The sequence below is a fragment of the Callithrix jacchus genome, chromosome 2 (assembly GCF_049354715.1).
Source record: "Callithrix jacchus isolate 240 chromosome 2, calJac240_pri, whole genome shotgun sequence".
In the NCBI taxonomy this organism is placed as follows: domain Eukaryota; kingdom Metazoa; phylum Chordata; class Mammalia; order Primates; family Cebidae; genus Callithrix; species Callithrix jacchus.
The window spans coordinates 14,186,864-14,210,383 of NC_133503.1; the positions used below are offsets into that span (position 1 = coordinate 14,186,864).

General features: G+C 54.6%; 1 protein-coding gene across 2 annotated transcripts; it reads right to left on the minus strand.

Moving 5' to 3' along the window:
* Positions 1-1,019: 1,019 nt before the first annotated feature.
* Positions 1,020-21,723, minus strand: ARPC1B (actin related protein 2/3 complex subunit 1B). 2 transcript variants are annotated; one of them, XM_035282311.3, is made up of 11 exons: positions 21,672-21,723; positions 15,704-15,897; positions 11,381-11,457; positions 10,093-10,197; positions 8,926-9,148; positions 6,566-6,673; positions 4,941-5,147; positions 4,788-4,863; positions 2,754-2,959; positions 1,684-1,774; positions 1,020-1,355 (listed from the first exon to the last, which is right to left on the minus strand). In XM_035282311.3, the coding sequence occupies exons 3-11, from the start codon at positions 11,442-11,444 to the stop codon at positions 1,317-1,319; spliced, it is 1,119 nt and encodes a 372-aa protein (XP_035138202.1). In that variant the 5' UTR covers positions 11,445-11,457; positions 15,704-15,897; positions 21,672-21,723; the 3' UTR covers positions 1,020-1,316. The 2 variants fall into 2 exon arrangements, with proteins under 2 accessions (XP_035138202.1, XP_035138194.1); XM_035282303.3 differs by lacking the exon at positions 15,704-15,897.
* Positions 21,724-23,520: the final 1,797 nt, after the last annotated feature.

Below are 23,520 nucleotides of genomic sequence, written 5' to 3' on the forward strand. Positions count from 1 at the left end.
GTATTTACCTGAGGCATGACATTTGTCAGGCAGCACTGAGCACGGTGCAGGGACTGGACCCCAGGATCAGGGCTGGGAGAGACCTTAGCTGCCACAGCCTGCCCCTGCCTTCCTTAGCCAAGTCGGGATCTTGGGCCTCAGCAGCCAGAGACCCTTCCAGGCCACAGCAGGCTGAAGCAGCACCAGGATCCCGGCCTGGCCTGCAGGTGTCCCCTGGGGGTAATAGCCTCAGGAGTTCTGTACCAGAGGAAGCCACCCAAGAGCTGGTACCCAGCACTGGCAGCACTTCTCTCAATCCTCTGTGACGGAGACTGATAGTGGGGAAACTGAGGTTTAGGAGTGGCCTGCCTGTGGATTCAGGCCAGTGAAAGGTGACCCCATAGCACCTGTCTGCCCCTGTACCCTGTGAACAGCAGTATTTTGTGTGCATGGTTCCAAGGGGCGAGGGGCTCTATTGATGTAACTGGGTGCCAGGTAGGAGTAGAGCTACTCTTTCTCGTTTTGGGCAGCCCCCCACCTTAAGGTAGGGCAAGAGGAGGACTGTCTTAGGCACACAGAGGAAACTTCACTAAACATGGCCTCAGGCCAGCCACGGAACTCCTCCTTCAAGAACGTGTCACAAGACACCTACCTTATGACTACCGTCTCAGAGCCAAAATTATTTAGTATAGAGCCCTCCCAGCAACCCCCACCACACTTGTGTGCTTGACCGTGTTGGAGTCGACAGCACCAGGAGCCCTGGGGGATCCCACAGCTGTGAGTATCTGCCTCACCCTGACCTCCAAGCCCTTGGCCTGCTGAAGAAAACTTCCAATGCTGACCCCCAAGGAGCAGGAATCACCTCAAAGGTATTACCAAAGCCACCTCCTCTGCCCTGGAAATCTTGTAGCTGCTGCCCAGGTTCAAGTGTACAGCCATGAAAATGAGATGGAGGAAGGCGCAAGAAGGTGAGGGCTGTGGTAAGGTCCCTGATGCCCCTGTGGCTCTGAGACAGGGTAGTCAATAAGATCCACAATTGCTTTGTTTTTTGACACAGTTGCATTTTATTACCTCCACATTTTGAAGCAGTTCATGACCAGCACAGTGCTTTGGGGGAATTTTTTTTTTCCAATAAATGAAAGCATTTCTTTAAGAAAAAGGCACATATTCCTTGAATAGGTAAGAAAAGCTTCCCATCTGTCCCCTCCCTTTTTGAGGGAGCAGCCCCTGTGGGAACGCATACCAGTACCCCAGAAACATTCAGCAAAGCAACCAGTAGCCTCCCTGACCCTTCACCCTGCTTCCCCAGCAGCTGGGATGAAGACATTCCGCACAGGTCATTTGATCTTGAGGTCCTTCAAGGCTGACTCCAAGCTCTGCAGGGAGGCAGAAAGGACAGGCTGGTTCTCAATTGTCCTACAGGCACTCCCCACCCCAGGGACCTGATCACACATCAGCCCCAGAACAGCAGAGGGCAGAGAACCTGGACTTTGAGTCTGTCAGACATGGGTTTGAATCTCGGCCCTGAAGATGGGTGCCCCAGTGAGCACCAAGGCCCAGATGTAAAGAGGCCGCCTCCACCTCTCATCCCCATGCAGTGCCTTCTCTGCAGGAATGAAGGATGGGGGTCATCTCCAGGGAGGGAGGATGGGGGGAAAGAGCTGACCTGGGGCATGGCAGGAAGCCAGGAGGGGGAAGCCTCACCTTCACATCCCAGATACTCATGCCACCGTCCATGCCAGTGGTGCAAAACTGTGAGCACTTGGCCTTGCCCCCGCTGAGCACCGAGATCTGGCTGCAAAGAGGAAGAGGAGCTTATGAATCCAACCTGTGCACCAGGCTAAGGCCCACCCTGTCCACCAGGAGCTTCCAGACTTCTAGGGGAGCGGGCTCCAGTGAGAAGTGCCGAGAGGAGGTGTGACAGCCAGGGACAGCCTGGGCAGTAAAGTGGGCTTAGGAGTCAGGTCTGCTTTGGAGACGAGCAGTGGTGTGCGGGGTGCAGGCAAATGGGACAGGACACTCAAAGTCCTGGGAGGCAGGAAGGATGTGTCTATGGAGTATACAGTGCCAGCAACACAGGTGGACAGGACAAAAGAGATGGGGGTGGGAGCACCCAGGGGCTAACAGCCAGGCAAAGGTGTTTCGTCTGAGGAAGCCATCTGATCTGGCGGCCAGAGGTGGGTTTACAGGCTGAAGGGCTTGACCAAAGTCTTGCCATACAGCTTCCTCTGATTTGCTTCCGAGTGGACACACGTGGCTTGCAGCTCTTGTGCTTTGGAGAGCCTCTTTCCCGCCCCCCCGCCCACCCTAGAGCCTTGGAAGGCTGCAGGAGACTCTCAGCTTCACCCCCACCTCGCTGGGTTCTAGCAATAGACTTGTCGCAGCTGTGACCCCGTCCAGGAAGGCCACCCTCCCCACCCCCGTCACTGCCTGGCCAGCCCTACTACAGATCCCACCCAGCCATGTCCCAGAAATGCAAAGCTAGGCTGCTTGGCCCCTATCGGATACTATTTTTGTTCAACCTGAAGAGGTCGACCCCACCTTTCATGTCGGGTCCCAATGCGTCCCTCTTGGGTCCACTAGCCCCAGTGCTGCTAGGGTTAGATGGAGACGGTCCCGCCCACAACTTCTTCTGCTGCGAGGCCACGCCCCATCTATTGGCTCCCACCCTATGCAGTTATCGGCCTCGCCCCTCACCCCACGCCTACCCCCCCAGCAGCAGTGAGAAGCCACGCCTACCCTCGGGCAAATCAAGGCCCCGCCCCCGCCCTCACCTGACGCTATTCTTGTGCAGCGAGTCCAGGCCCGAGCCTGCGGCCGTGCTGCCCTCGGAGTTCGCCTTCTTGTCAAGGTTCTGGAAGCGCTCGCGGGCCGTCAAGCCACGCTGTGAGCTCTGCTTGGGCACATCCAGCCGCCCGCCGAAGCTCAGCGTCCCCGCAGCGGCGTCGTAGGTGAACAGCACCGGGAAGCAGTCATGGCCCTGCGAGGGGGCGGGGGTGCCATTGGAGCGCCGCCGAGGGAAAACCGAGGCCGGAGGGGAGGCCAAGAGGACGTCTGGCGGCTCCGGAGGCCCTAATGGCAGGTGTATCAACACCGGAGGCGATGCTGCAGGCTGCCCCCTCCCTCAGCAAGGCCAGCGTTGGGACTCCTGGGGACCCAGGCGCCTTCTGTCCGGCCTGGGTAGTTACACCTGCTCTAAGGGAGATCCCTGCAGCTGGTTGCTCTTTAAGGCAAAAATCAGGCCTAACCTGCCCCTGGCACCCCCATATGTTTGCCGAGGGGTGAAAAGGGACTTAATAGATGTGGGGAGAGGAGAGGGAGAGCAGCGCCCTTCCCGGACACCTGGAGGAACTGCATGCCCTGAACTCCTGCCTTTGCATTAGGCGTGGCCTTGCCATTGCACTAGCCAATAAAATATGGGCAGAAATGTTAGGACCCAGGGCATTATCCCCCAGGTTCCAGCTGCCTCATGGCATCTGGGGCAGCATGCTGGGGACAGCCTCCATCAGAGCCCCTCACAACACCCACACTGGACATATAATGTGAGCAAGAAGTAAATCTCTTTTTTTTTTTTTTGGCGGGGAGGGGGGTGGAGGGGGATGGAATCTCTGTGGCCCAGGCTGGAGTGCAGTGGCAGGATCTTGGCTCACTACAACCCCTGCCTCTGGGTTCAGGCAGTTCTCCTGCCTTAGCCTCCCCCGTAGCTGGCTGGGGTTACAAGTGTCCGCCACCATGCCTGGCTAATTTTTGTATATTTATTAGAGATAGGGTTTTGCTTTGTTGGCCAGGCTGGTCTTGAACTCCTGACCTCAAGTGATCTGCCCTCCTCAGCCTCCAAAAATGCTAGGATTACAGGCATGAGCCACCAAGCCTGGATTTTTTTTTTTTTTTGAGACAGATTCTCTGTTGCCCAGGCTGAAGTGCAGTGGCATGAACATAGCTCACTTCAGAAGCCTCAACCTCCCAGGCTCAAGTGATCCACCTGCCTCAGTCTCCTAAGTAACTGGGATTATGAGATTACAGGTACACCACCACACCCAGCTAATTTCTTAACTTTTTGCAGAGACAAGGGTCTCACGGTGTTGTCTCAAACTCATGGCCTCATAAGGTGGAAGTGATACTTCCACCTTAACCTGGGATTTTAAGCATGAGCCACCATACCTGGCCAAATCTTTTTTTGTTTTTTTTTTTTTTTTGAGATGGAGTTTCACTCTTGTTACCCAGGCTGGAGTGCAATGGCGCGATCTCGGCTCACCACAACCTCCGCCTCCTGGGTTCAGGCAATTCTCCTGCCTCAGCCTCCTGAGTAGCTGGGATTATAGGCACACACCACCATGCCCACCTAATTTTTTGTATTTTTAGTAGAGACGGGGTTTCACCATGTTGACCAGGATGGTCTGGATCTCTTGACCTTGTGATCCACCTGCCTCGACCTCCCAAAGTGCTGGGATTACAGGCTTGAGCCACCGCGCCCGGCATCTTTTTTTTTTTTTAAGATGGGGTTTCACCGTGTTGGTCAGGCTGGTCTTGAACTCCCGACCTCAGGTGATCCGCCCGCCTTGGCCTCCAAAGTGCTTGGATTACAGGTGTGAGCCACCACGCTCGGCCCTGGCCAAATCTTTATTCTGTTAAGCAACTGCAGCCAGGGTCTTTCGGTTACTGCAGCATAACCCAAGAATGCAAGGAAGAAAAAAAGGCGGGAGACAGGAGAAAGGAGGGAAGAGATGAGTGAGAGTTGCTGGGCTCTTTGCGAAGCCTACCACAAAGTTCTGACCACACCCCCCCCTCCTTCCCTCCCCATTCCTTACCGCTGCCACCAGGCTGTTGTCTGTGATGAAGGTCAGCGCCAGCAGCGGCAGTGTTTCAGAGGCCAGGGTCGCGACGCTGAGGGGAGAGAGCTGTCAGCCATGCTGTCCCACTCCTCTGCACTCACCTCCTCCCCAGGGATGGCCTCTACTCACGCCATCTTCTTCTCGGCATCAGCCAGGCACAAGGTGCTGTCATGGCTCACCCAGGCCACGCGGCTCCCACTGGCTGAGAAGCAGACGCCATGTACCCAGCCGCAGCTACTGCTGGACTCAAACATCAGCTCCCCAAAGGGCATCTTAGAGCCCCATGGGGTGGGTGCCGGCCGCTCCTCCACCTCCTTGATGTAGGCTGAAAAGATCCTATCAGGAGAGGCAAAAAAGGGTAAAGTGGTGCACACCTGTAGTCTCAGCTACTCAAGAGGCTGAGGCGGGAGGATCACTTGAACCCAGGAGGTTAAGGCTGTAGTGAGCTGTGATTGTACTACTGCATTCCAGTTTGGGCCACAGAGACTGACTCAAAATTTAAAAAAATATATTTTTAAAGGGTTAACAGGTGGCTGGGCGCAGTGGCTCATGCCTGTAATCCCAACACTGTTAGGAGGCTAAGGTGGGAGGATTTCTTGAGGCCGAGAGTTCAAGACCAACCTGGGCAACATAGTGAGACCCCATTGCTACTAAGAATAAAAGCACCTACCCGGGCATAGTGGTTGTGCCTATAGTCCCAGCTACTTTCAAAGTTGAGATAGGAGGATTGCTTGAGACTAGGAGGTCGAGGCTGCAGTGAGCTGTCATTGCCCCACTGTATTCCAGCCTGGGTGACAGAGCAAGACCTTGTCTCAAAAAAAAAATAAAAACAGTGAATGGCAGCTGGAGACTCTGTTTCAGGCCTTAAAACAATGAAGCAGGGTTTGTTTCAGCTTCAGTCATTTATACCTTGGTATGAATAAGCACACCAACTCATTTTCCTTCAGACTGAAGCCAGGAAACTATAGGGGTAGGAAGTTCTCGTGAGTCAGGAGAGAAGGCCCTGGGAAGAACTTTTCTGGCATTAAGTGGTGGCAAGGGCCGAAGTTCAAGACTACCCTGGCCAACACAGCAAGATCCTGTCAGCCAGGGGTGGTGGCTCAAGCCTGTAATCCCAGCACTTTGTGAGGCCGAGGTGGGCGGATCACCCGAGGTCAGGAGTTTGAGACCAGCCTGGCCAACATGGTGAAATCCCATCTGTACTAAAAATACAAAAATCAGCCAGGCATGGTAGTATGCACCTGTAGTCCCAGCTATTCCGGAGGCTGAGGCTGGAGAACCACTTGAACTCAGGAGACAAAGGCTGCAGTGAGTAGAGATGGCACCACCACACCCCAGCCTGGGCTAATGAGCGAAGACTCTGTCTCAAAAAAAAAAAAAAAGCCCATCTAGCTGAGCATGGTAGTCTTGCTTGGGAAGATGAGAGGCAAGAGGATCACTTGAGCCCAGGATTTGGAGGCTGCAGTGAGCTATGACTACACCACTGCATTCCAGTCTGGGCAATGGAGCAAGTCCCTATCTCAAAAAAATAAAACAGGTGGGCGGGGGCACGTCCTGCTGAGACATGAAGGGTTCCCCAGGGACTAGAACCTTCAACTGATGCCCAGGTCATCCACTGATAGCAGCTCTGGAGGAGGTCTAGAAGGTGAGGTGTAGAACTTTCAGGTGGAGGTCCCCCAACCCCCCAATCCCTGCTGTGATTTCGGCAGTCAGCTGACATCAGCCCCGCCCTCCCCCATGGTGCCCTGTCTCACCGGCACTTGAAGTCGCAGGAGCCAGCAGCCAGCAGCACATTGTTGGGGTGCCAGTCCAGGCTGAGGACGGTGGAGCGGATGGGCTTCTTGATGTGCTTGCAAACCCACCTGGGCACAGCGGTCAGGCAGACAAGGAGAGAGGGACAGGCAGGTGGGACTCACGGACCTCAGCACCAGGGACTCCAGGCACCCACTGCTCCCTGCAGCCACCGAAGACCCAGGAGGGAGGCAAATGGCTATTCCCAGCCTACGAGGCTGCCAGGGCCGTGGGGCAGCAGGGATGTGCTGGGTTGCTTCTGGAGTGAGAACTCTGTGCCCTCTATACTGTAAGCCACACAGTCACCCTCCGAGCTGGCTCAGCAAAGTAATGCCACCACCAGAGGTCACACAGCTGCTAACTGGCCATGGTGGGATTCAAATTTGTGTCTCTCAGATGCTCCTGCCTGGCCTCTGCCCTCAGCCATGCAGGGGAGAAGATTAAGGACTAACACATGGCCAGGCATGGTGACTCATACCTGTAATCCCAGCACTCTGGGAGGCCGAGGCAGGTGGATCACGAGGTCAGGAGATCCAGACCATCCTGCCCAACATGGTGAAACCCCAACTCTACCAAAAATTCAAAAATTAGCTGGGCATGGTTGCGAGCACCTGTAGTCCCAGATACTTGTGAGGTTGAGGCAGGGGAATCACTTGAACCCAGGAGGCACAGGTTGCAGTGAGCAGAGATGGCGCCATTGCACTCCAGCCTAGTGACAGAGAGAGACTCTGTCTCAAAAACATAAAGAACTAAGACGTGGACTGGTCACTATGGCTCAGGCTTGTAGACTGAGCACTTTGGGAGCCTGAGGTGGAAGGCTTGCTTGAGGCCAGGAGTTCAAGACCAGCCCAGACAACATGACAAGACCCTGTCTCTATAAAATAAATAAAAAAATGAGCTGGGCCTGTAATCTCAGCAACTCAGGAGGCTGAAGTGGGACGATCACTTGAACTCAGAAGGCTGAGACTAAGGTGAGCTATGACTGCAACACTGCACTCCAGCCTGGGTGACAGAGCAAGACCTTGTCTCAAAAAAATATATATGGCCAGCACAGTGGCTCATGCCTATAATCCCAGCACTTGGGGAGGCAGAAGAAAGCAGATCACCTGAAGTTGGGAGTTCAAGACCAGCCTGATCAACATGGAGAAATCCTGTCTCTACTAAAAAATACAAAATTAGCTAGGCATGGTGGCGCATGCCTGTAATCCTGAAGGCAGGATAAGTGCCTGAACCCGGGCGGCAGAGGTTGCAATGAGCTGAGATCAAACCATTGCACTCCAGCCTGGCACTCCAATGAGTGAAACACCTTCTCAATAAATACATTAATTAATAAATAAATTAATAAATATCCGGGCGCTGTGGCTCATGCCTGTCATCTCAGCACTTTGGGAAGCCAAGGCGAGCAGATCGCAAGGTCAAGAGATTGAGACCCGTCCTGGCCAACATGGTGAAACTCTGTCTCTACTAAAAATACAAAAATTAGCTGGGCGTGATGGTGCATGCCTGTAATCCCAGCTACTCAGAAGGCTGAGGCAGGAAGATCACTTGAGCCTAATAGTTTCAAGCTGCAGTGAGCTGTGATTGTACCACTGCACTCCAGCATGGGTGACAAAATGAGACCCCATCTCAAAAAAACAGAAAAGAATGGCTGGGTGCAGTGGCTCACGCCTGTAATCTCAGCACTCTGAGAGGCTGAGGTGGCAGATCACCTAAGGACAGGAGTTCCAGACCAGCCTAGCCAACATGGTGAAACCCCGTGTTTACTAAAAATACAAAAATTAGCTGGGCGTGAGGTGGGCGCCTGTAATCCCAGCTACTCAGGAGGCTGAGGCAGGAGAATCACTTGATCCCAGTAGGTGGAGGTTGCAGTGAGCTGAGATTGTGCCACTGCATTCGAGCCTGGCTCAAGCAAGAGACTCTCAAAAAAAAGACCAAGATGTGGCTGCAAGCTTGTGAGCGGAGCCTTGAGAAAGTGACTTCGCAGCAGGACCTCACTTTGCTAATCTGTGGAGTGAGGACAGTGAGAGATGCCCAGTCCATGGAGCTGCAGGGAGGTCAGGACTGCTGTGTGTGCAGGGCTTAGCGAGGTACCCCCGGAGGTGTTTCCGGTGGTCAGTGCCATTATCCCAAGCCGCTGGCAGTGAAAACATCCGGGCACTACAGAGAGGCGCTTGCCTCATGAATGAGGCCCAGAGAGGAGAGGATGGACTCCCCTAGGGACGTAGGAACAGGGGTCCTGACATCTCATTTGGTACTTCCCGGGGACACTTTAGTCCCCCACCTCGTCCCTTCCAGTCCACTCTGGCCCCATCCAGGCACCCACCAGTCATTCTCCTGCTCGAAATAACAGATGGAGATGACACGGGAGCCACTGCCCACAGCGAACTTGTTCTCGTTGGGGGCCCAGCGCACACAGCGGGCGGCCCTGTTGATCCGCAGGATGACCAGCGTGGGCTTCCACGTGCGGCCCTTCAGTGTCCACACGTAGGCATTGCGGTCTGTGCCACAGGTCACAATTCGGTTACTCTCAGGAGCCCAGTCGATGCCTGTGGGGGGACAGAGGGGACACACGAGGCTGAAGGCACTCAGGCAGAGGTGGCTCTACGGTGGCCATGTAGAAGAGGCTGAAAGGCCACAATTCAGATGGAAGCTGTATCTGCCCAGCAGGCACTTTTTATTTTGTTTTAAATGGAGTCTTGCTCTGTCACCCAGCCTAGAGTGCAGTGGCATGATCTTGGCTCACTGCAACCTCTGCCTCCTGGGTTCAAGTGATCCTCATGCCTCAGCCTCCTGAGTAGTCGGGACTACAGGCCGGCACCACCTAGCAATTTCTTTCTTTCTTTGAGACACAGTCTCACTCTGTTGCCCAGGCTGGAGTGCAGTGGTGCAATCTCGGCTCACTTCAGCCTCCACCTCCTGGGTTCAAACGATACTCCTGCCCTAGCTTCCCATGTATCTTGAACTAAAGGTGCATGCCCCCACGCCAGGCTAATTTTTGCATTTTTCAGTAAAGACAGGGTTTTTGCAATGTTGGCCAGGCTAGTCTTGAACTCCTGGCCTCAAGCAATCCACTCACCTCGGCCTCCCAAAGTGCAAGAGATTACAGGCATGAGTCACCACACCTGGCCCCGAAAGTACTTTTTACTGAGATCTAGTGCTTATTTAGAGTGACACCAGGGGGCACTCCTAGAGCTTATGAGGCGGTGTTAGAGCCCTCCAATCAGAAAGCACACTGGAGGACAGAACCAGGAGGCAGAAAAGACTGGTTCTTAGTCACACGAAGCTGCGGATCAAGCCTCTCCTGAAGCCTGCAACACTCTGAGTTTCTTGGTAACATGAGCCAACATAGTCCCCTTAAAACTGAAGCCAGTTTGAATCAGGGTTTTCTAGTGAGTGGGTAGATATCCCTCAAGGAGTGGCCACACCCTGCCTTGCACCCCCCACCCCACCTCCTCCTTTTGGGAGGGGAGTCCCAGCCACCCTGACATACCCGTCACCTGCCCATTGTGCTCCTTGAGCTCATGCACCTTCGTCCACTTGGTGCCACTCTTCTCATAGATGTGCACCTCATGGTTGTTGGGGCAGATGGCGATCTCTGCAGGGAAGATGGAGGGAAATTGAGGAGTACCTTCTCCATGACTGCCCTCTGCCAGGAGCAGTCCCCCTGGGAAACTACGCCTCACCCTTCATGACTCGGGCTCTCCTCCTCTGCCTTGGAGAGGCCCCCTGAAGTCCCTCAGGCCTTGCCAGGCCACCTTCTCTGTTCCTGGGACTGGCTGTCTCTTAGCTTCAGCAATGACCCCTGGGACCTCTCCCCACCCTATCGCTCTGGCCAGCCGCTGCTCCCGGGTCCAGCCAGAGTGCCCTTGCTGCTCCTGCTGACACCTCAGGGACTCTGCACATGCCAGCCCCTCCCCAGCTAGGGCACAGTTCCCTCCTTCTCCTCCTCTGGGTCTCTGTGCAAATGTCATCTCCTCAGAAAGGCTTTTCCTGACCACTTTTTCGTTCCTGTTTCTTTCTTTTTTTGAGACGGAGTTTTGCTCTCGTTGAACAGGCTGGCATGCAATGGCTGGGTCTCAACTCACCGCAACCTCTGCCTCCCCAGTTCAAGTGATTCTCCTGCCTCAGCCTCCCAAGTAGCTGGGATTACAGGCATGCGCCACCATGCCTGGCTAATTTTGTATTTTTAGTAGAGACGGAGTTTCTCTGTGTTGGTCAGGCTGATCTTGAACTCCTGACCTCAGGTGATCCGCCCATCTCGGCTTCCCAAAATATTGGGATTACAGGCATGAGCCACCCTGCCCAGTCTTTTTTTTTTTGAGACAGAGTCTCACTCTGTTGCTCAGGCTGTAGTGCAGTGGCGTGATCTCAGCTCACTGCAACCTCTGCCTCCCAGGTTCAAGAGATTCTCCTCAGCCTCCCAAGTAACTGAGATTACAGGTGCCTGCCACCACACCCGGCTAATTTTTGTATTTTTAGTAGAGACCAGGTTTTGCCATGTTGGCCAGGCTGGTCTCGAGCTGATGTCAAGTGATCCACCCACCTTGGCCTCCCAAAGTGCTGGGATTACAGGCATGAGCCACCGCACCTGACCCATTCCCTTCTCCAACACCCAGGAGGCCCCTGCTCATCTCGGAGACCCAGGGGTGAGGCCTGGGGACAGCCTCGTGTGGTGTGGGGGCCTGGCTGCTCCAGCATCCATCCCCTTGTGTGCTCCTGGCTGGTCCCCATCCCAGGAGGTGGAAGCAGCCACCCGCCGGCCCCCTGCAAGCACTCACGGGTACGGTCCTTGTTCCAGGCGTGGCAGCTGATGGGCTCCACCAGGAAGCTGTGGTAGGCCATGGTGGCTTGGCTCCTGTGCCCAAGAGAGGAAGAGAGTATCCATGTCAGCCCTGACCTCACCCTGAACCTCACCCGGATACCAGGCCCCAGATGACCCTCATGGCCTTGCACCTTACCAGGAAGCCCCCTCAGTCTAGAGGGGCAGCAGTTTGCAGAGAGGAGCAGCAAGGCCCAGCCCTGGCTCCTCAGGTTCCCTCCTTATAAAATGGCAGCTTTCACAGGATGTCTCTGAGGCTCCAGAGACAGGGTGGGGGAGACAGTGCTACAGGGGCGATGCTCCCTGGGGTGGGGTGTGATGCTAAGACCTGAGCCAGACACTTGCCATCTGTGCCTCAGTTTCCTCACAGGATGGACCCCCACACACACATACACACATACACTTCCCCTGCCCCATTAAGGATGATATAAAGATGCCAGGCACGGTGGCTCACGCCTATAATCCCAGCACTTTGGGAGGCCGAGGTGGGTGGATCACGAGGTCAAGAGATCGAGACCATCCTGGTCAACAAGGTGAAACCCCATCTCTACTAAAAATACAAACATTAGCTAGGCATGGTAGTGCGCGCCTGTAGTCCTACCTACTCAGGCGGCTGAGGCAGGAGAATTGCCTGAACCCAGGAGGCGGAGGTTGCAGTGAGCCGAGATCGTGCCATTGCACTCCAGTCTGGGTAACAACAGTGAAACTCCGTCTCAAAAAAAAAAAAAAAAAAAAGGATGATATAAAGATAAAATGAAGTCATCTAGGCCAGGTGTGGTGGCTCACACCTGTCATTCCAGCACTTTCGGAGGCCAAGGCAGGCAGATCACCTGAGGCCAGGAGTTCAAGACTAGCCTGGCCAACATGGTGAAACTTGGTCTCCACTAAAAATACAAAAAAATAAAAATTAGCCAGATGTGGTGGCGTCTGCCTGTAATCCCAGCTACTCGGGAGGCTGAGGCAGGAGAATCACTTCAACCCAGAAGGTGGAGGCTATAGTGAGCCAAAACTGTGCCACTGCACTCCAGCCTGGGTGACAGAGCGAGACTCTGTCTCAGGGGAAAAAAAAAAAAGAAATGAATCAATCCCATAAACCACCTAGAATGGTGTCCAGGACATGGCAGTTTGGCCCTGCTGTGCCCAGAGCCCTGGTGTTCCCCAGTACTGCTCGGATGGGCAGAGGGGAGGCAGCCAGTCTGCAGGGGCTCATGGCTAAGGCAGAGGCAGACATTTAACAGACAGCTCCTATTCTCCATGCAGACACCCACTGGCTGCACCCAGGGCTAGGAGGAGGCACAGGGCTAGGCCAGGCCTGGGTGACAGGTCTTGGGGAGCTCCCAGGGTGACCCAGCCTTGGTGGAACTGAAGAAGGGAGTTTTTTTCTTTTTTTTTTCTTGAGACAGAGGCTTTCTCTGTCGCTCAGGCTGGAATGCAGTGGTGTGATCATGGCTCACTGTAGCTGTGAACTCCTGGGCTCAAATGATCCTCCCACCTCAGCTTCCTGAGTAGCTGGGATTACAGATGTGTGCCCAAGTAATTTTTAATTGTTTTTGTAGGGGGCGGGTCTCACAATGTTGTCCAGGCTGGTCTCAAGCTCCTAGGCTCAAGAGATCTTCCCTCCTCACCTGTGAAGTATTTGGGATTATGGGTGTGGGCCAGTGTACTTGGCCGGAAGGAGAAAGACTGACTGCAACCCCCCAGACTAGCCCCAGCACTAAAGGGGAACCCTGGTAGAGAGCGGTGACTCGTCCTCCCACTAACCCCAGCTCAGCTCCCGCCAGCCTGTCCCCAGCCTCCTCCATCTGCCACTGAGTGTCAAAGGAGCTCACCAGGTCTGAGGAGGGTGAGATCCTGGTCTCAGCCCACTTCCTCAAACCCATCTCTCCTTGTCTCTGTGATTCAGTTTCCCAGCATAACAGGGACCTTCGAGTGGAGGAGCCCAGCAGCACTGCTTGTCCAGCTACGTGTCCCTGGAAACGTCACCTGCCCTCTTTGAACCTCAGTTTCCTCATCTGTAAAATGGGATCAGAAATCCTGCCTCCCAGCAGAGGTGCTGAGAGCTGGAATCAGAGGACACACCACACCTGGCGTCCAGGAGGCGGCACCCACAAGGTGGCTGCTCTTAGCCTGTGATGGATATGATATACCCACCCTGACGCACCCTGTGAGGAGCTGGCCTCCCCAGCTGACCACAGGCCGATCCCGGGGCACACGGGCACACTCCTGCCTTGGGCTTCTATGCTGGCTGTTCCCTCAGCCTGTGACACTTTTCCCCCAGATACCCGCACATACGGCTCTCGCCCAGGTGCTGCCACTCCAGTCTGTGCTCAAATGTCACCTTTTGGGAAGGCCTTCCCTGACGCCCCCATTGGAAACTGCGGCACCTCCCATGGCCTAGCACTTCCTAATTCCCTATTCCTGATTCAATTTGCTCAGCAGACAGTCACCATCAGACACGGACTCATTTATGAGGCCCATTGCCTTCCTCCCCTGCTGGAACAGAACCAGCTCGGTAGACGGATGTTTTTGTTCGATCTTGTTTTCATTTCTATTTCCACTGCTGAAATGCTTAGCACATACTAGATGCTCAAGAAATAGCCACTAAACAAATTTTTCATCAGTAACCAACAGAGGTCTCACTTCATTGCCCATGCTGGTCTCGAACTTCTGGCCTCAAGCAATCCTCCCGCCTAGCCCTCCCAAAGTGCCAGAGTTACAGGCATGAGCCACTGTATCCAGCCCTATTTAATAAAATTATTTATTTATTTGAGATGGAACTTTGCTCTTGTTGCCCAGGCTGCAGTGTAATGGCAAAATCTTGGCTCACCACAACCTCTGCCTCCCAGGTTCAAGCAATTCCCCTGCTTCAGCTTCCGGAGTTGCTGGGATTACAGGCACGCTCCACCATATCTGGCTAACTTTGTATTTTTAGTAGAGATAGGGTTTCTCCATGTTGGTCAGACGGGTCCTGAATTCCTGACCTCAGGTGATCTGCCTGCCTCGGCCTCCCAAAGTGCTGGGATTACACGCATGAGCCACCGAGCCCCATCAGATTATTTATTAATTATTATTATTATTATTTTGAGACAGAGTCTCACACTGTCGCCCAGGCTGTAGTGCAGTGGCGCGATCTTGGCTCACTGCAATCTCTGCCTCCTGGGTTCAAGCAATTCTCCTGCCTCAGCCACCAGGCCCAGATAATTTTGTATTCTTTTTTTAGTAAAGACGGGGTTTCACCATGTTAGCCAGTTTGGTTTGGAACTTCTGACCTCATGATCCACCAGCCTCAGCCTCCCAAAGTTCTGGGATTATAGGCATGAGCCACCACACCTGGCCAGGTGCTTTGTGTACATTCTTGCCTTTCAGCCTTCAGGGAGGCCTGGCTGTACTTGGGGAGGGATACGCGATGCCCCAGATGACAGATGTGGTAGCTGAGGCCACCTGCCCAGAATCACCAGTGACAGCCATTAGATAACATGGCTGCCTCCCTCACCAGACTAGCCATTTTGTTTTGGGTCCCAGGGCCTGGGCTGGGGGCCAACCAGGACCGGGAACCCTGAATGCCCAGGAGGCAGGTGGTTGCCCCGTCACTGCCCTGCCCTGGGGCTGGCCCACCTCGAACTGCATTTGGGCCCAGGAGCGAGGGAAGGGCAGAATGACCTTTGCCTGGAAGCTGCAGTTAAGCCCTTCAGGGCTTAGTGACCACTCTGCCTGAGGTCCCACCACAAAGCCCCTGCGCTCCCTGCCAGGAAGGCCCCGCCCACCTCCTGCTCACTCAGATGCAAACTGCTTGCTTTCATTTATAGCAAGATGTCCTGGAAGAGTCCCTGGGCAGCACAGGACACACACACATGTACACAAGTGTGCATGCATCTCATATTTCCCCATATTTAGAACAGAGCTCCAGTGGGTCCCCAGTCAGCATTTGCTGAGAAAGTGGACACATGCAGCCCAGGGTCAGGCCACACACACAAACACATGTGTGTTCAGCCTCATACAAGCACACTTTGCATGCATGTTCAGCCGTGCACACACACATGCACATCACCTCACACAGGCACACTGCACCCCCCACACTAAGTGCATGTTTAGCCTTGCACACGTGACCATCCTCCCCACATGCACATGTGTGTTCAGCTTCACTCAAATACACTGCACCCCTGCACACATGCATGCTCAGCCTTGCACACACACATGCACACCGCACCCCTGCATGCTCAGCCTTGCACACTGCAAGCTCACTGTGCCCACAAGCACACTTTGCATGCATGGGCAGCCTTACCCAGAACAAGCGCCCAGCACCCCCTGGGGCTGCCTCTGCAGTCTCTCTCCTTATAAGGCCTCTTTGTGTAAGGTGAGGGCCCAGGAAGCCTTCACCCTCAGCGCCCTCAGCCATGTCAGCAGACCTGATAGGGGTTTCCCTGAGTGCTTCCTGTTCCTGGGCTGGGGCATTACTGCCCACATCCGATGCCAACCCTGTGCAGAGAGAAACTCAAGGCCTGTGACTGATTCACAGTGCTCATCGGCACCCCCACAACCCCCATGGTCCAAGGTCACCAGCAGGGCAGGGGCAGGGTTAAGGTCAGAAGCCCACTTCCAAACCCCAGCCAGCCTGTGGTTGGCCCCAGAACTCCAGTTGAGGCCAACTTCTCCCTCCCTTTCAGCCCCAGGAGTCCCAGATGGAAGGAACCTCCGGAGATGAGGGTAGGGGAGCCCAGACTCAGAACCCTGGGCTGACATCCCAGCATCAGCGGTCACACACTTGCTGTGTGCCCAACCACATCTCTGCCCTGGCTGCGAAGACGGAGTGGCTGGCTCTACTGAAGACAGCAGCCCCCACGTGTGCCAGGGGGCAAGGGCAACCGAGAGGACTTGGAAGAGCCCTGACCACTGTTTCTAGAACCCAAACATACTCGAGGTGTTAGAAAAGATGGCCACAGTGGTATACTAGTGACTGGCAGAGGAGGGAGGTTCAGACCACACCTATCAGCCAATCACACTTTAGCATGAATTAGCAGAAATACTTCCCAGTTCGCTCAACCAACCCCTTAAATTGGGCAAGGAAGAGGGATGAAGGGGGTGAGAGAGAGGAAGATTCATTTCCCCTTTTCCGTAACTTCTGCAAAGTAGCTGAAACCCAAAGTGCCTCTGTGATAACTCCCCAGCCCCTCCATCTCACCAATAAGGAAGTGGGAGACCAAAAAGGGAGTGGCTTCTCTCAGCCAATGCTGCCTCAGGGATCCTAGCCAGGGAAACTGACTTAATCATTCCCAGGAAAACCTCTCACCAACCAAACCTGCGTGGGCCAGTGTGTGCCCACCCGCCGCCTGCCAATTACCCTGCTATGGCCATCCCAGGAGAAAACTATGAGGACCCACAAGTGTCTCCAGCATCAGGTCTCAGTGATGGCTCCTGGGGGAGGAATCCGGGACACCCACCTACTGCCACTGTGGCCCTGTGAGCCACACCGTGGGCCTGTTTGATGCTGAGGAACAAGAGAGAAGAGGGATGGCCGGGTGCAGTGGCTCACGCCTATAATCTCAGCACTTTGCGAGGCCAAGGCGGATGGATCACTTGAGGTCAGGAGTTTCAGATGGCAAAAACCCATCTCTACTAAAAAAATATTAAAAAATTGCTGGGCGTGGTGGCTCAAGCCTGTAATCCTAGCACTTTGGGAGGCCAAGATCGAGACCATCCTGGTCAACATGGTGAAACCCCATCTCTACTAAAAAAATATACAAAAAATTAGCTGGACATGGTGGCGCATGCCTGTAATCCCAGCTACTCAGGAGGCTGAAGCAGGAGAAATGCCTGAACCCAGGAGGCGGAGGTTGCGAGGAGGTGGAGGTTGCGGTGAGCCGAGATCACGCCATTGCACTCCAGCCTGGATAACAAGAGCGAAACTCCGTCTCAAAAAAAAAAAAAACAAAATTAGCAGGTGTGCGTGACTTTAATTCCAGCTACTCGGGAGGCTGAGGCATGAGAATTGCTTGAGCCTGGGTGGTAGAGGTTGCAGTGAGCCGAGATTGTGCCACTGCGCTTCACCCTGGGTAAGGGAGTGAGACTCCATCTCAACAACAACAATAATAATAATTTTTCAAAAGGGTGGGCATGGTGGCTCATGTCTGTAATCCCAGCACCTTGGAAGGCCAAGGCAGACAGATCACAAGGTCAGAAGTTCGAGACCATCCTGGGCAACATGGTGAAATCCCCGTCTCTACTAAAATACAAAAAGTTAGCCAGGGGTGGTGGCGGGTGCCTGTAATCCCAGCTACTTGGGAGGCTGAGGCAGGAGAATTGCTTGAACTGGGGAGGTGGAGGTTGCAGTAAGCCAAGATCGCACCACTACACTCCAGCCTGGCGACACAGGGAGACTCAGTCTCAAAAAAACAAAAAAAAAAAAGAGGAGGGGACCCTGTGATGGCTTTGGGACCAGGAACCAATTCCAGTGTCCCCACACCCCAGAATCAGAGTGAGGCTCGGGGAGTGGGGGTCAATCCCCTAACAGATTCCCTAGGCTGCCTCCAAGCTTCCTACCAGCCTGGAGCAGGAGCACTTCCCTGACAAGAAGGCAGGGTGGGGGAGGGGAGAGCAGTATGAGGTTGAACTCCCTAAAAGCAGTAAGTCTCCTTCAGAATTCCCTGCAGGGGGCTGGAAAGGGGCTTGGGTCCCCAAAGAGACGTGTGGGTTTCCATCCAGGAAAGGCACATGGTAGGCACTATGTAAGTATTTCTTAAATGTGGTTGAATGAATCACATCTTTTTTTAAAATATCTGTCTTGAGAGGTGGTCTAGGCCGGGCACAGTGGCTCACGTCTGTAATCCCAGAACTTTGAGAGGCCAAGAAGGGTGGATTACCCGAGGTCAGGAGTTCAAGACCAGTCTGGCCAACATGGTGAAACCCCCTCTCTACTAAAAATACAAAAATTAACCAGGCGCAGTGGCGGGTGCCTGTAATCCCAGCTACTCGGGAGGCTGAGACTCGAGAATTGCTTGAACCCGGGAGGCAGAGGCTGCAGTGAACGGAGGTCATGCCATTGCGCTCCAGCCTAGACAATAAGAGCAAAACTCTGACTCAAAAAAAAAAAAAACCCAACCAAACAAAGAGTTGTGAAGATACAGCTGACCTCCCAAACAAGCCAGGCAAAGAAAGCCTCAGACTGTCCAGCATTGGGCAAATGGGGCGGTGTGGGGGCGGAGGGGGGGCGCTCCTCTGGGTCCTGGGCCTTGATGGTCTCTTCCTTACTGTGCTGGGTTTACATTCTAGCTCTCTTCATACTGGCCGGGTGCCCTCAGCCAATGCTTTCTCCCCATCTTTATCCAGAACAGGCTGGGGCTGGATCAGGCACAAGCTGTGGGACCTTTCTTGCCTGGCTTCAGTAGTTTTCTCTGAATCCAGAGGTTTGGCTGTTTCTGAAGCTAAACCAAGCAGGAGCAGCCTAGAGCAAAGATCTCAGCTCTACAAGCGCTCCAGGAAGTCCCCACCCAGCTCAGGCAGTTCTTGGATAGAGCAGCCAGCAGGCTAATTTGCACGGTGCTAAGTGCTTACTCAACTTCCTATGCTGTGTGGGAGCCCTTGCTACCCTATCCTTCCCTCCCCAACTCTGCTCCTGAAGTCTTAGCAACCACACAAATCAAGTCAGAAACACTCATGCAAACAATCCTAAGACACCATTAAAGCACCAGTTAGAGTCATCCAAAGAAAACAAAAACCGAAAACATAAAATTCAATGCTGGCAGAGCTGTGGAGAAATTGCTATTTGTTGTTAATTGGATTAATTACTCTGAAGGGCACCCAATTCAACAAGTGGGTGGGAACAAATAAATATTAATAGAACAGAATTAACAGGAACTTGAAAATAAGCATTCTTTGGTCACATACATCCATTCTGTTACTAAGAAAAGAGCAGGCCGCGTGGTGGCTCAAGCCTGTAATCCCAGCACTTTGGGAGGCCGAGGCGGGTGGATCACGAGGTCAAGAGATTGAGACCATCCTGGGTCAACATGGTGAAACCCCGTCCCTACTAAAAATACAAAAAAAATTAGCTGGGCATGGTGACGCGTGCCTGTAATCCCAGCTACTCAGGAGGCTGAGGCAGGAGAACTGCCTGAACCCAGGAGGTGGAGGTTGCGGTGAGGCGAGATCGTGCCATTGCACTCCAGCCGTCTCAAAAAAAAAAAAAGACTTATCAAATCAGACGTGAAGGCTCATGCCTGTAACCTCAGCAATTTAGGAGGCCGAGGCAGGAAGATTGCTTAAGGCTAGGAGTTTGAGGCTAGCCTGGACAACATAGCAAAACCCCATCTCTACTAAACATTTAAAAATTAGCTTGGCATGGACGCACATGCCTGTAATCCCAGCTACTCAGGAGGATGCCTTGAGCCCAGGAGTTTGAGGCTGCAGTGAGCTATCATCGAGCCATGGTACTGCAGCCTGGGCGACACAGTGAGACCCTGATTCCAGAAAAAAAGAAAAAGACCTCTCAATGGATTATGTACAGACATATGTAAGAAATCAACTTTGCTGGCATTTGTCAGTGCCTTGATTTTACCCAGAACTTTCACGATTCTCTTTTACCCTCTGAAGCAAGCCTGAGACATTTTTTGTTTGCTTTTTACCTTCAGTTTGTACAGGAGGAAACCCAAGCTCAGAAAAAAGCAATGATTTGCTCAAAGCCACCCAGCTCCTAGTAAATGACACAGCTTGGGACTCTGGCCCCAAATCTTGGAGGCCAGGAAGTTGGATTCACCTGGGAGGACACTATGATCACGGTGAGCAGGCCTTATAATGGCAGCAAGCCCACGTTCATACTGTCAGCGCCTGACACACTGCCAAGTGTCTGGTAGTATTGCCTTTCAGACTCACAATCCTTAAGGTTCCCATTTTCCAGATTAGGAAAGTTGAGGCTGGCAGGGGTTGCGTGGCTTACCAAAATCATTGGCCAGTGAAGGGAGAAGCTGGCACTCTTACCTAGGTCCGTAATATTTTTTTATTTATTTAGAGACAGAGTCTCGCTCTGTTGCCCAGGCTGGAGTGCAGTGGGACAATCTCAGCTCACGGCAGCTTCCACCTCCTGGGTTCAAGGGATTCTTCTACCTCCGCCTCCCGAGTAGCTGGGATCACAGGCAGGGGCCACATACCTAGCTAACTTTTGTATTTTTAGTAGAGACGGGTTTTCACAATGTTGGCCAGGCTGGTCTCAAACTCCTGACCTCAAGTGATCTGTCTGCCTCCACCTCTCAAAGTACTGGGATTACTGGAGTGAGCCACCGCAACCGGCTACATTTTATTTATTTATTTTAATAGAGAAGGGTCTCGTAATGCTGTCCAGGCTGCCCTCCAACTCCTGGCCTCAAGTGATCTTCCCACCTGGGCCTCCCAAAATGATGATATTCCCGGTGTTAGCGACCGCGCCCAGTGAGATGGGTGGTGGCAACCCCTGGGCTGCACTGGCAGAGGAGGAAGGGGGAGGTCTGATTCCCCAGGGCTTGGGCTCCTGATCCCTTCACTGCCCCCGGGTGCAGCCCGGCCCAGGGCGGTCTGTCTGCTCTCCCTGTGCCTCCGGAAAGGGAGGGGCCGCTCGGATCCGCCTCGGCCGCGGAGCCCGGCAGCTCAGAGGGGTGCGTTTCGGGATCCCACCGGCTAGGCCCGCCCCGTAGGGGACCCCCTCGGACCTGGCCCGACGGAGGTGGGTGGGGGAAACAGGAGCGGCCGGGAGGGCAGGGGCGGGGCACCCAGAGGCGCCAGCTCATTTCCCGGCGGCTGCAACCCGGAAGGCTCCGGGGATGGAGGGGAAGTGACTGGGCGTGGGGCCCTGTCGTCCCGAAGTAACGGGGCGACACCGACCGACCTCGGGGCAAGGCCGGGGATGCGGGCCGGGAGGCGGGAGCGGAAGGCACGAAACGGACGCTCTGGCTGGGGCCGGGGGCTGGGGACGCCCCGAGGGCGCCCAGCGTGCGGGGAGCCCGCGTTATCCCCGCCCAGCCCTGGGGTCACCCCTGCGCGCCCTGCTCCCAGGGCTCTGTTTCCTCCCTGCGAGGCCCCCTCCCTCCGTGCGCCCCCACTCACCCCCGCACCCCTACTGGGCTGCGCCCCACATCCGTACGTCCCCCTCACTTCCAGGCGCCCCCCGCGCCCCCTCTCGCCCCTCCCGTCCTCCTCACTCCCAGGCGGCGCCACACATCCCCGCGTCCCCCCACCTCCGGACCGCTGCCCCGGCCCCCTCCTCCGTGCGCCCCCGCGGCCCTCACCTCCCGCGCCCCGGCCGCGGACTCTGGGCAGTCGACGCGCCGAACCGACTCTGGGCCCCGCGCGGCAGCCGCAGCCACTTCCTCGTGGGCGGGGGGCGGGGCCTCCCGACCTCAGCCCCGTAGGGCCCGGGGGCGGGAACCAGGGGCAGCGGTCGCGAGATCCAGGGTTCCGCCCTCCTTTCGGGGCCTGGGGGCTGCGGGGACCCGCGCGGGTGTCGAAACCCAAGGTTCTGTCCGCAGAAGCTGTCCACAACCACCCGTCAACGCTTTATCAATGGGGAAACTGAGGCTGGGAGCGAGACGCGCTGCCTGAGCCGCCGCTGGGCGGGATCTCCGAGCCGGTGCCGGGCGCGGGATATGGGAGTCGCGTCCTCTGAGCCCGGACGGCTGGGACCTCGGGCCATGCACGCAGGTGACCGAGCAGCTGGCGAGCCCTGCGGTCCAGTCCCCAGACTGCGAGGAGCCCCCTTCGCGCTGACGCCCGCGGGGCGCCAACTGGGCAGTCCCTGGGTGGACAGGGCGTGGCCAGAGCAGCCGGGCCCCGCCTCCTCGGCCCTTAGTGTCCTCACCACAAAACCCGGGTGCTCCCCCGGCCACGGGTGACACTGGCTGCCCCTGCTGACGCTGGCCGGCCAGCTGACTTCTTTCCCTTCTGTTTCTTTCCTTTTTTTGAGACGGATTCTCACTCTGTCACCAGGCTGGAGTGCAGTGGCACGATGTTGGCTGGCTGCAACCTCCGCCTCCTGGGTTCAAGCGATTCTCCTGCCTCAGCCTCCTAAGTAGCTGAGATTATAGGCATCCGCCACCACCCCCGGCTTTTGTTTTTTAGTAGAGATGGGGGGGGGGGGTTTCCCATGTTGGCCAGGCCAGTCTCGAACTCCTGACCTCGTGATCCACCCACTTCAGCTTTCCAAAGTGCTGTGATTACAGGCTTGAGCCACTGCGCCAGGCCTTTCCCCTTGTGTTCCACCACGGTCGGCTTCACTTCTTTAAGTTACCCAGTTAGCCTTGCAGCCACCTGATTGCTGGTCTTGGGCCAGGTGATTCCTGGAGTCTTCCCATCCTGACCCTCTGCCTCTTCACTGGAGACGTAGCCAGGCGGCCAGGCAGATGGAAGAGACTAGGATGAAAGCCTTCCCTTGGCAGGGCACGGTGGCTCACTCGTGTAATCCCAGCACTTTGGGAGGCCATGGTGGGTGGATCATGAGGTCAGGAGTTCCAGACCAGCCTGGCCAATATGGTGAAACCTCATCTATACTAAAAAATACAAAAATTAGGCCTCGGTGGCTCACACCTGTAATCCCAGCACTTTGGGAAGCCAAGTCAGGCAGATCCCGAGGTCAGGAGTTCAAGACCATCCTGGCCAAATGGTGAAACCCTGTCTCTACCAAAAAAAAAAAAAAATTAGGCTGGGCACAGTGGCTCACATCTGCAATCCCTGCACTTTGGGAGGCTGAGGTAGGCATATCATGAGGTCAGGAGATCGAGACCATCCTGGCCAACATGTTGAAACCCTGTTTCTACTAAAAATACAAAAATTACCTGGGCGCAGTGGTGTGCACCTGTAGTCCCAACTACCTAGAAGGCTGAGGCAGGAGAATCGCTTTAAATGGAGAGGCAGGGGTTGCAGTGAGCCAAGATCACACCACTGCACTCCAGCCTGGTGACAGAGCCAGACTCTGCCTCTTTTTCTTTTTTTCTTTCTTTTCTTTTCATTTTTTTTTTCTTTCTTTTTTTTTTTTTTTTTTTTTTTTTTTTGCTAGCACAGAAATAACTTTATTCCAGATGACACTCTGTCACAAAAAAAAAAAAAAAAAAAAAAAAAAAAGCTGGGCGTGGTGGAGGCAGC

Bases quoted from the DNA above. Each gene is read 5' to 3' on its own strand.
- ARPC1B (XM_035282303.3), bottom strand. From the start codon at position 11,444: ATGGCCTACCACAGCTTCCTGGTGGAGCCCATCAGCTGCCACGCCTGG. The intron at 2,960-4,787 runs GTAAGGAATGGG...GCCCCCTCGCAG, and splicing joins ACAACAGCCTGGTGGCAGCG to GGCCATGACTGCTTCCCGGT. The intron at 1,356-1,683 runs GTGAGGCTTCCC...GCCTCCCTGCAG, and splicing joins TGAGTATCTGGGATGTGAAG to AGCTTGGAGTCAGCCTTGAA.